Source organism: Lachnellula hyalina (genome assembly GCF_007821495.1).
Source record: "Lachnellula hyalina strain CBS 185.66 chromosome Unknown contig00008, whole genome shotgun sequence".
In the NCBI taxonomy this organism is placed as follows: domain Eukaryota; kingdom Fungi; phylum Ascomycota; class Leotiomycetes; order Helotiales; family Lachnaceae; genus Lachnellula; species Lachnellula hyalina.
Genome location: NW_022157122.1, coordinates 67,066 through 79,312, shown reverse-complemented (window position 1 = coordinate 79,312; position 12,247 = coordinate 67,066). Strand labels below are relative to the sequence as shown.

Genomic DNA, 12,247 nt, shown 5'->3' with positions numbered 1-12,247 from the left:
GTATCGTCCAATAAGGGCGTGTCGGACAGGCCGCCACCAAGCCTATCTAAGTACAGTATTCTAGCGGAAGCGATAAGGTACAACCTTTCCTTTTCCATTACTAACCCTTTTCATACGAAAAGCAAAAGAGAAATATATAGACCCACAGAATTATTACTTTCTACCCATTGCCGACAAATGGCGGCTACTCCGTCACAGTCAATTTTGTATAATATATAGAGACTTTCCATCCCATTTATCGTGGCCAAATAATCTACTCTTCATTGCCCGTGATGGATCCTAAATTTGCCTCAGACATGCCTCTCCAAAAGCTGCAAGCCCTGTTTGCCGGCTTACCAGTTGAGTACATTATTCTTATGTGTATTGGAGGCGCATTGTATCTTGTATATAAGGTATATCAAGTATTGAATATTTACTGGTGCATTCATTTCTAACACTTCATAGCTTTCGACAGCCACAGATATTCCATATATCAAAGGAATTCCTGAGATACCCGGAGCTGTCCCTATTTTTGGTCATCTTTTAAAACTTGGTGAAGATCATGCCACTACCTGTGAAGGCTGGTGGAAACAGTGAGTCTTATGCGAACGAATTCTCACTTTGTCTAACAATCGCAGATATGGCCATTCTGTCTTCCAAATAAAGTTAGGCAATACCCGAGCAGTCGTAGTAAATTCTTTTGAAGACAGCAAGAAAATGCTCGTAGGGCATCAGTCCGCTCTCATTGATCGTCCAAAACTGTACACCTTCCATGGAGTCATTTCATCAACCCAAGGTTTCACCATTGGATCATCACCTTGGGATGAAAGCTGCAAGAACAAGCGAAAGGCCACTGGGGTTGCACTTGGGCGACCAGCTACCAGAAACTACTATCCCATGTTTGACCTTGAGAGTTACTGCATTGTACGAGATCTTCATAGAGACAGCAAGAACGGTGCTGTTGAGATCAGTATCCGCCCCTATATTCAACGCTACGCTCTTAACACCACACTTACTCTATGTTATGGGATTCGTATGGATGATGTTTATGATGCTATGCTTCGCGAAATCTTACACGTCGGTTCCGCTATCAGTCTTTTACGCAGCGCTTCCGAGAACTACCAAGATTACATCCCAATGCTAAGATACCTTCCCAACGAGAAAACTGCCCGCTCCAAGAGTCTGAGAGATAGACGCGATGTGTACCTCAAGGATCTTCTTGACAAAGTCAGAGCGATGATTGAAAAAGGGACCGACAAACCATGCATCTCAGCTGCCATTCTCAAAGACGAAGAGACAAAGTTGACTGGGGTTGAGGTTAGCTCCATCTGTCTCTCACTTGTCTCTGGTGGCTTTGAGACCATTCCCGGTACATTGACTTCTTGCATCGGTTCCTTGTCAACACCCGAAGGTCAACTTTGGCAAGAACGCGCATATGAGGATATTAAGCGTGTTCATCCCGACCTCAAAGAAGTATGGTTGAACAGTTTTCAAGAAGAGAAAGTCCCATACCTGAATGCCATCATCAAAGAAGCAGGCAGATATTATACAGTTTCTTCCATGAGTCTGCCTCGCAAGACTGTCACCGAAGTGAACTGGAACGGAGCCATAATTCCAGCAAAGACTATGGTCCTAATCAATGCTCAGGCTGGGAACCACGGTAAGCTCAAGTGTGATGTCGCCATTTCACTATGCTAACAATTCACAGATGTCACCCACTACGGACGAGATGCATCCAAATTTGACCCCGAGCGTTGGCTCGAACCTATCACCATCGGCAAGCCATTCGTCGAGAAGCCGTCGGCTGGACTCAACCACCTGAGTTTTGGTGCGGGTGCACGCGCCTGCTCCGGGCAGATCATTGCGCAGCGATTGCTATACGCGGCCTTGATTCGAATCATCTCCACATACAAGATCGTGGCTAGTGAGACTGAACCTCCCAACACCGACTATGTTGAATACAATCAATTCAAGACAGCCCTTGTTGCAATTCCAAAGGATTTCAAGATCAAGTTAATTCCAAGGGATTCGGCGGCAAGCGCAGAAGTATTAGATGATGCATTGGTGAGGACTGGTGAGTTTTACAAGGAATAGGAGTATAGAAGGTTGATAAAGAAACGTGGAGCTGTCATGGAGTCGAGGACCTGGAACACAGGGCAAAATAGATAAAAGTTTTCCAATACCAATCCATGACACAAATTAAGGCAAGTATCACAGTGCACACGGCCCCTTAAAATCTTAAGCCTTTAGGTGTAGGTGCTATTATATGATACTTATGCTTACTAGGCATTTATATATACCTAGGTACTTGAGCAGTTAACTGGCGAGCGCCGATTTTACTAGATTTTACTCCCTGATAGCCCCCTGAAGGCCGCTATTGTAACCCCTATTTTCTACCCTAAATCATTCTTGATTTTACTTCTTGAATACCTTATTTCTTCTTTATCTTACTTTTATCTCGTTATAGCATTAGTATGCCTTTAGCCTCTTTTTGGCAGAGGTGATCATGGGAATAGCTAATCTATTTTCACTCTGTATATGGAATAATGTGAGAGCCTTTTTAGTCATGTGACCCAAGCTAGCTGACTCAGCATGGTGATAACCTCTTCGTGTTGCAACCACCACTTTTAGCTAGCGAACCAACAACCAATGAAACCACCAGTACCATCAAATACGGACCTACACGTGTAATGAAGTGATCACCTTGTGATACCAACACACTCTAAATAGTCTAAATAGTGAGGCAAATTGTTGGCCGACCGTGTTTCTTTATTGATTCGGCGCTGGCATAAACCTACTGGTTCGCTGCCTAATTTAGTCTCCCAGTTGGTGGTTTAGTTCAAGTTGGCAGCTAATAAACCATTAAAAGCGCTTGTCTTAATTAAGCATTCAAATTACGTCATAAGTTAGGTAATCAAAAGATATTCGCTTTATTTCCCACACATTGCCGACCTTCTACAATTTTGATCTATAAGTCAATAATATGTAACAGATCACAGAGATCATTACCTGACAAGGCACAATGAAGCGACAAAAGAAGAGCTCCGCAAGCTCGCATATAAGTCAGCATGGGAGCTCAACTAGTAGCGACGAACCTCTCTTCTTCTACATGCCAGATACCACACACGGCGAGTTCTGCCAGTGGTTCCCTTCCATTTTCACCATTAGCAAGATTCAGATGTCCTTACTAATCGGCCACGCCATCGATGACGGCGACGCCGAGGGTAGCATCACTTTCACCTGCGCAGAGCAATTCATGATGTACTGCAAGGCCGGCCGCTTCCACGACACAGAGACTCAAAGACAAGTCCTCGCAACTACCTCCCCGAAGGAGCAGAAACGCCTAGGCAGGTTGACAGCAGGCTTCACAGACGCGAGCTGGGATGAGGTTAAGAGTGTGGTGGTTGTGGCTGGAACCATTGCCAAGTTCGGACAGAATCCACACTTGAAGCGCAAGCTGCTTGCTACTGGTGATCGGTTGCTGGTGGAGGCAGCATCAGGGGATAGGGTATGGGGAATTGGATATACGGCTAAGCATGCTATGTCGTTTCGGCAACATTGGGAGAGAATAGGTTGGGGAAGGCACTTATGGAGGCTAGAGAGCATCTGCGACAGAAAGATGCGAAGAGGGATGATAATGTGTGGATGGAGCATGAGTCTTCTGTCTGAAAAGTTCAGCAAAGTAGGTAGTTTCTTCAACTCAATGAATCAAGTTGTGACCCAGAACGTTCACCAATTCTTATAGGAAGACTATTAGTATTTATGATCCATGTTTTTTTATATCATCCCAGTCAGGAGAACTCGGCTTTCTTGAAATGCTCCTCAAAAACAAGAGCCCTGGTAAGTAAGTCTCACTTCTCCGCTGCTCCACCATCAAGACTTCCAACTTTGCAAGATAGAAATTGAGGCTGATTTAAAATCAATACTCTGTTCGCGCTATGAAGTTCCCTCTCCTGATATCGTGATCTCTTGGATTTCTCTGTACTATGGGATCTACACACTTTCCACATGGCCGCCGTCATAGCCACCTCGCACCAAGACTTCTCAGCCAGCAACCCGATCCTACAGTTCAGTCCACCTCCCCAGAGCCTTCAGAGAACATTGCCGCCAGCACCAGAACTTTACATAGCTATCAAGACTTTCCAAAGCAGCAAAGATTAGCCCTCAAGAACAGGGAGGGTGTAAGTCAAGAAAGAGACTTATCGAGTATATCAACACCAGATGATGAATCGACCAAGCACGAGGCAAACAAGTATGAAGGCCCTGAAAATAACAGGGGGTTGAAAGTCATGGCAGCAGGCCTTTTGTTTGGAGCTGCGCTATGAGAGGCCGTGTCTTGGAGAAGTTCAAGTCAAGTGTTTGGACAATTGTGGACCATAGGCTTATAGTAATTATATATAGTTCATGAAGATTTCCTCTACTGTAAACATTTTTAGTTTCTGTATTCTAAGCCCAGGGTGTAATTGACTTTAGAAAAGTGAATACACCCAAGAAGCGAGACCGGTTGAAGGCGGCCCATCTCAGCAGTATATTAGATTTGTCGCTTGTCTGTAAAACCTTGATCTTATTTTCTTCAAATACATTAATAACAACAGTCTGTTTATTTCTACAACTTACATTTCCACTTCCAATCACAGTCCGCCAACATGAGACTTCAATCCTTCGTTCTCCTCGCGGCTTTCCTCCTCACCTTCGCAATTGCTTTTCCTCAAGATGGTCAACTCAGCACCTTCATAAGCGTCACGATCGTTGAAGAAGATCCCCAAGATGACCCCATTCTCCATTCCTCGACCAGTTCATTTACTGTGACAACGTTTATTCCTGCTTCTACAATGACTTCAATAAATCCTGAGCATGCGGCTTTCAGCGAGAGCATCGCCTTGGGTGCTCCACCAACAAGAACGGCCTCGCAATTGACTACCGATGGGTCTTCTTCAACAGACATCGGTGTGACATCCTCGCTAACTTCGCTATCCACCAGTACAAGCATCACGCCGCCATATATTCAATCCAATCAAACAGCAAATGGCTATGCCAACGCTACAGCCAGTGCCGGAGGTCAAAACAACACGGGGGTGGACTTGGGCAATGGCTCAGGTTGACATGTCTCCGGAGGTGTTTTCTTGCGTGCTATTACTGGAGGGGCAGGCGGAATAATACTTATCGTCATCAGCGTGATGGTATATTGTTGCTGTTGCCGTAACCGTGGGAGTTCTTACAATTACAAAACGGCTTCAAGCGTTAAAAGCATTCCGCTAGTCACTGTCCCCAAAGAGGCAGATAGACTTAAAGTAGTTCCGCTGGTTTCTCGGTCTAGAAATCAAACTCAATCTCTACCAAAAGCTGAGCTTCCGACAAACTCTACGTCTCAATCTCATTTTAGGGCGAATTCCGCCCAGCCAACAGAGCTTCCAGCTCCAGTAGCAACTCGTAGATGACCCTTGAAATTCATCGAGCTCACCGAGCTGCCAGCTCCAGCGGCGACTGCACAACCTCAGGTGAGGTTCGTCGAGCCTACTGAGCTTCCAACTCCACTTCCGAAGCCTCAGCCAGTTCCACAGAAGACTCCTGACAGCTGGCAATACCCGCCACCATCAAATCCGTACAGTTATGATCCGTACAATCAAAGCGCCAATATGAACAAATATTTTCCGCCGCAACAGTCATACTCCTACCAACCGCCTCACAACCCTTACCAACCGCCGCCTCACAATCCCTACAATCCATAAGCCCGGAAGCGGATAATTATAGAAGCATTGTTTCACATTTCCTCGGAAGAGCCAAGCGACGGAGAACTTGGTGTTTGTGTGGGAGCTTGGACTATGCTGGCATTAGACTTGGAGACATTTCTTTTTATTTTCTTTATGGGACTTTAGTGGTTATAATAGATGGGTCTTTTTCTGGAAAGCTATGCAAGGGGATATATTACTAGGTGCTTCGAGTGGGTTTGGAGATTCTTGGAGTGCTCAGAAGGCATTGTGTAAGAGCGACGGCATCTTGGGAACCACAATGCGAAGGTGAATATGTAAGATAAAAAATAAGACAAGAGTGGCCAAGGCTCGACGCATAAATTCAATTCACATTCTACAAGCCACACTTTCAAACAGACCCTTGACAACTTGTTCAATTCTATCCCAACTTTGCTTAACTTCTTTCCTTCGCACCACATACAACACACTCGTTACTCTGTACATTTTACAAGTACAGTCCACCATCAATCATCATGGCTCTTCAATTCCTCCTCCTTCTAATGGTATCCATCACCCTCACTCACGCAGCCGTCGTTCCCCAGGAACTCGATGCCGACCTGCAGATAACAGCCACACTTCACGAACCCATTGCCACCACTTTATTGATCGCCAGACAAACTACCTGGCCAGAATCAGACTGGGCCGTCAAGCCTTCGACCTTCACCGTCGCCAACCCCTACAACCCAGCAACCGCTTCTACTTCTGCTCTTACTACTACTTCGAACGCAGCTGTGATCACTACATCTGCTGCCACAACGACAGATGCAGCCGGACCGAACCTAGGCCATGCGATTCACCGCGCCGTCACCAGCGTTCCGTGGTGGGGATATACGCTGGGTGCTATCGGAGCCGTATTCATCATCGCAGTGGTGATCCTCTGTCTCTGCTGCCGAAACCGCGGTGGTGGTGAAGGGAACAAAGGTGCCTACGAGCCTGCGCCTGATGGCGAACCTGCAGGACCTGCGTAGATGGCATGGTCGTCATCGATTAATTCCAATATTCACATGGAATGAATGAAATCAGGAATCTGATCGAGTCTACAGATCTTTTCATCAATAAACAATCCCGAGGAGTGTGTGCGGTCGATGATACACTTCTGGTAAATCTACCTACCTATTCATTGGTCGATGGGCGCGTCTCTGGGCGTGTGGAGTTGAGGTTCCTTAATGGAATGCACCTGTAAGGCTTTTACTACGCCAACAGGCTGGGGATACTGGGTCTACCCACGGTTGTATGTGCGAAGAGGTTTAGATGGAGGCGTTATTGAAGCTCATTGTTTTTATTTTCCTTTCTCTGCTGCATTTTTGCCAGCTGCCGGTCATTTGTTTTAGGAGGCGTTGGAAAGTCACTTGTTATCTGAGGATGCAGTGGAGGGCTGATAATACCATACAAAAGGCTGGGTGGGACTGATTTAACTTTAAGAACCTTTGTGTTATCTTAGGATTTAGCAGCGATTTCTCTCATGAAGCATAACTTGGACACTTAATCCAAAACCCATTCACAGCCTATATCTACTAATATATTGGTGATTCTATCCCAACATCCATCACATCCACATCTTCATTGGAAGGCTGTAATATATTCATTTCTCAAATAGTATTGTACACAATAGATGATCTATATCACATAAAAGAACCCAATGCCAAATGCATGACGCAAGATGCATGCTCTTCCGCCTTCCTCCCAACCACCCCCTTGTCTAAGCGATGACGCCCAATGTTAACAGATCCAAACACTCGACTACAGCCACCAAAATTGTGCTTCGTCCAGAACACATTGTCATCATTGTCCTCAGTTCCCGGACCTACATCGAGAGTATTGCAAGGACTAGTCCTGAGACTGATGATCGTAAAATGTATTTATCTCATCATCCGTCGAGATATGGGGACTAGCCAAGCTCATCAGCAAGATACAAGTGTTTCCAACCAAAAGAATATATCGGTATCTCTATTCTGGAGAGTTGGGTAATATACTTGCTGTGTGATTTCCAAGCATGTTAATTGCAAAACCTGCAAGGCCATCATGGAATACAAATTCCTACCCACGCGCATCAAGCTTCTGATTATCAGCCTCTAAAGCCCTCTGAAAGTCCTGTCGAGCATTTACCCCAGGCACAGATCTAATCCGACGTGATACTGGCGTCCTCAACAGTAGACTCTCGAACGCAAATCCTTTCTGCCATTTCAAGACTATCACTCCTTCGAATGCATCCCTGACACGGCCACTCTGTCCCGCACTACATCCATCAACAAGTCAGTCCATAAGATCATCACTGCAGAGTAGGAAAACAGAAATCGTATCTTACCGTCCGCTTCCTAAACCTACATTGCGAGCACGCCCCGATTCTCCTCACGTCTTCGACTTTCTTCTTCGCCTCTTCCGAGTACGACTTCCTGATGTTGCGTTTTATGTGGGGTTTGGTATTTGCATCGAATACCGTTATCAGTGAACTTGGTAGACCTCGTAACTTCTTCGACTTCGGAAAGTCAATTGTTGGTGGTTCGGTGTTTTGGGTGCTCTGGACGGACGGAGAGCGAGATTTTGGGCCCATGGGCGATTTGGGAAGCTGAAAAGAATTGAAGTCATGACTGCTTTTACCTTTCGCAAGTTGTTCGGTAGTTTGGGTCTCGTTGTCCCAGAAAAGAATTGTGTGGGAAGCTTTTCTTTTCGGTCGTGCGTGCGAATAGCTGGGTGTAGATGCTCCTAAGACGACACCTGAGATAGGAGTAGACAGAGACATGGCTCGAGATCTATCATAGTCGTTGCTTCTCGCAGTCGAGGGAGACTCTTCACAGGGTGATGATTCAAATGGCGTCTGTGGTGTACTGTATAAGGGTGATATTGCACTCGCTGGAGGGAATGAAGGCAAGACTGGAACAGTTTCTGACCATGGTCCCATGGATTGTGTATTGTTGAGATTCGTATATTCCGTGTCCGTTGGGGGATATTCCATCCTGGGAAGCGGTTGCGGCAAATCTATGACTGGATATTCTATTGGATACGGGACTTCGCCGAATAGAAAGGGAAGATCTGCTAGAGCATCTATACTATCTGGTGAGGGGTAAAAAAACTCCTCCCGAAAATAGAGCTGGTCAAAAGGGGTTTGTTGGTTGCTAAAGATATTCGGTTGTTGATAGAGAGCTTCATTGTGTTTTTCAGTTCCATTCGGAATATAAGGACGGTTCTCCATATTCGAAGGCCATACACAATAGATCTTTCCCCAAAGATAATGTTGCTTGTATAGAGTTATGCGCGAGGGAATACTTGTATATAATGTCTGCAAAATGGAAGTTGTGCAATCGAGTTGGGGATAGAAGCCAACCTCCAACCTAGTTAGGACAGCATTATACAAGTATTAAATCATTGCATGCAGGAATTTCGATTAGGATTATATTCGTTGGTAAGGCTGTGCATTCAAGCCAGTATTATGTGGATAATATACGCAGGTACTAAGTAGTGCATAGGATTCTCGACTCAGACCACAGGGACCTCGCCTGTCGTATCTTCTAGGATTCGATTAGGCGCAGTACGGTTTTGAGTAAGGCCGTGCTCACAGGGTTTCAGGCGGTAAACTTAGAATGAACCGCCCAAGCAGGAATTATTAAGAAACACTTCCTAAACTACCCAATTCGTCTTTGTATTAAAGGCCGACATAGGAGCGGTTATCATCCACCGGGACATGTAGAAGAAAACGTGGCGTATATGCAAGAGGCCTAAAAATCACCGTACCTCGTAGTTCGCAATATGCGGCCCAGCCGGGGCAGGCAAGAACGAAGGCGCCGAGTGGCTGCCGTTGTGCAATCCTTGCGTCAAACCTGGGGTACAATTGGTATTTCAAGAAATTTATTTTTGATTTCCACAGGGGTCCTTTAGTAAGCCAGATCTGTAAGTCTCGCCAAACTACGCGAAATCCCTTTGAAGGCTAAGATCTGTCATTGATACACAGGCTGGTTTAGGCTTCCACTTTCTGGCATCTCCCCGCTCTTTGTGCGAACGCCTTGCACTGCCTAGGCGTCAGTCCTTGCGCATTCTGATGTATACCTCCATGATAATTTATTCATGCTACCTATGCCTCATGCTCTGAATATCTGAAACTCACCTGTAAGTTGCTTGCCAAGTGTGTGGCTGATCCAATAGTAAGGATTTAATATGCATTGCATGATCTTCAGGAACAAGTTCTGATAGCCTCCATATAAGTTATCTTTCCTGGCAGCTAGGTGAAATACTCATGGCCAGGCTAGAGGACACATATAGTGCATCTCACTCGCCACACGGATATCCATCCACCCAAGGATTTCTTTAATCCTGTTCACCCCGCAATCGAACCAAAACCCCATGTCAGAATCTGCATATACGATGGTTTACGATGTTGGCTTATATCTTACGTTCCATTCAAGCCAAGTTTCATTTCATTCCGGATATGGAGTCACTTTCGCCCAAATTCTCAACTTATTGCTTGCTCTCGAGAAACCCGAATTCTATGTCGTGGGAGGTTATAAACCCATATGGTGCGGGCGACTATTATCGGGACCTCCCGCGATTTGACGTTTACGATTCGTTTGCTCGCAGGCATAGATGATGACATGGCTTGCTCCAAGCTCTAACCGATCCAGTATAATTACCCGCTTTCGAATGGAGTGGCTTTTGAATGGGATTGACCGCGCCCTAGCAATCTGCAGCAAGTACTTTGGGTTGCGTGGCACGCTGTGGCTCAGAGGCACAGGTAATAAGATGGACGTATTTTAGTTTCCACGAATCTCAGTGCTGTAACTTGCTACGGGACTCCGAATGTAATTGGTCGGTTCGAATATGTACCAGATTCATCTACTATAACTCAGGGGGTCATTGATACTACATGGCTTAGCGAGTCTAGGACCGTATTTAGATCCGTAGTGTTTTATATGTTAGTTTAAAGGTAAATATAGTATTAATCTCTGGAGTTGAAAAAGAGTTAGCAGATAGCTTAAGATGAATATGAATCCACATCCCAGAAGTTAAATTGTTTCAATCCCAAACTGATCATCTTATTGTAATGGGGAGGATTAGTCATCAAACTATGGAGGCTCCTGCCTCTATATAAGTCCTTCCAGTTGGAGGCATTCAGCAGATAACAAGAATACAACCTTTCCTTTGAACAGTCTTACTTAACCACTTCTTATGTGATAATGCCTACGTAAACCCTACGACACACTGCCACTTCTTGGGAATGCGGTATACTCCATGTTAGCACCTTTTCATTATAACTGTCAAACTGAATCTAGGCAAATGTAGCCTAAACTGACGAGGATTTATAATCATCCTTCTAGTATAGCCTGAAAATTCAAGTACAGCCCACTAGTACAGAGAAGATCCCGAGTTACAGTCAGTGTCCCCTTTCTCTTTTTTTGTCCCGATTCCAGTAGGTTCAGAAGTTGCACACAACTTGTAACGTATGAGATTTGGGCACAATAGACTATTATCACATCACATTTTGCAAAGACGAACCTACCGGTGGATGAAAGTTCGCTTCATGACTGTTTTCGGGAAGAAGCTTGAGCTCCGGAGAGACCTGTTCTCGTATAAGGCCTGCTGTTATAACGTCACATTCCCGTGAATAGTAAGAGCCGTTCAAGTTTAAATTCCACTCCTTGTGCGAGCCATGTTTCCCCCCCTTCAAAGATATCTGAAACCAGAAGCATGAAAAAGTCTACAGAGACTCCCCCTTATGCAAGGTTATCCTGCCCAGCCTCCCAAGTCCATATCCCCCTCAATCCTATTCAACTACAAATGTTCCTACACTCTTCTACTAGTTATTATTCTGACTAGGGGCTAAGTACAGCGATGCTGGGAATTGCGGGGGATCGATAGGTTGTGGACGAAGATGATCTCTGTGTAGTAATTGGGATGAAAGCATGCGGGTGTTTAAAATTGGATGACTTTTCCTTACTGATTCATAACGAATAATTGGACTTATAAACTTATAAATAGGCACAGCTATCATAGGGATGATGCGAAACTATTCTTAGGTAATCTAGATGTTCCATATGTATATTAGGACATGGTATTCTTTTAGACAGGAATTGAGGCACAATTGCAGTCTCACTAGACTTTGTTAACCTACCAACGAGGAACCCATCGGTAATAAAACTCGATCGGAACATCTTTTGCTTACAAGCAAATATTCAGCGAATCCGCGGCGCGGCTGTGGTAATATACATGCTTACTAAGTACTTTGCAGCTGCCCAATGAACGTAAAGGTAAAAAATGCGGTGATTAATGGAGTTACTCTTATATTAAAATTACAAAGCGAGCAAACTTCAAACCCACTCGACGAACCAAAAGAACACGAAAAAGGATTCGCACTACAAATAAGATGAAAGGAATGAAAGCCGTAATCATACACTCCAGTGTTGCTCGTGAGGCTTAGAACCTTAATTCCTTCCGAATCCACTTGTTTCTTTCAGCCACTGGCCTAAATCCTATAATTGCAACTCCTCCTTCCTCAACGCAGGAATGTCTGCGCCAAATCCATCACTTTT

The 12,247-nt window shown here is 45.0% G+C and overlaps 1 protein-coding gene across 1 annotated transcript; it reads left to right on the top strand.

Annotated features, from left to right (window-relative positions):
- Positions 1-296: 296 nt before the first annotated feature.
- On the top strand, positions 297-2,052 carry phacA_0 (Phenylacetate 2-hydroxylase; the record flags this gene model as incomplete). Its single annotated transcript, XM_031146532.1, has 4 exons — positions 297-392; positions 445-572; positions 618-1,639; positions 1,688-2,052. Coding segments are annotated over 4 exons (1,611 nt in total), but the record flags the coding sequence as incomplete, so codon positions are not given.
- Positions 2,053-12,247: the final 10,195 nt, after the last annotated feature.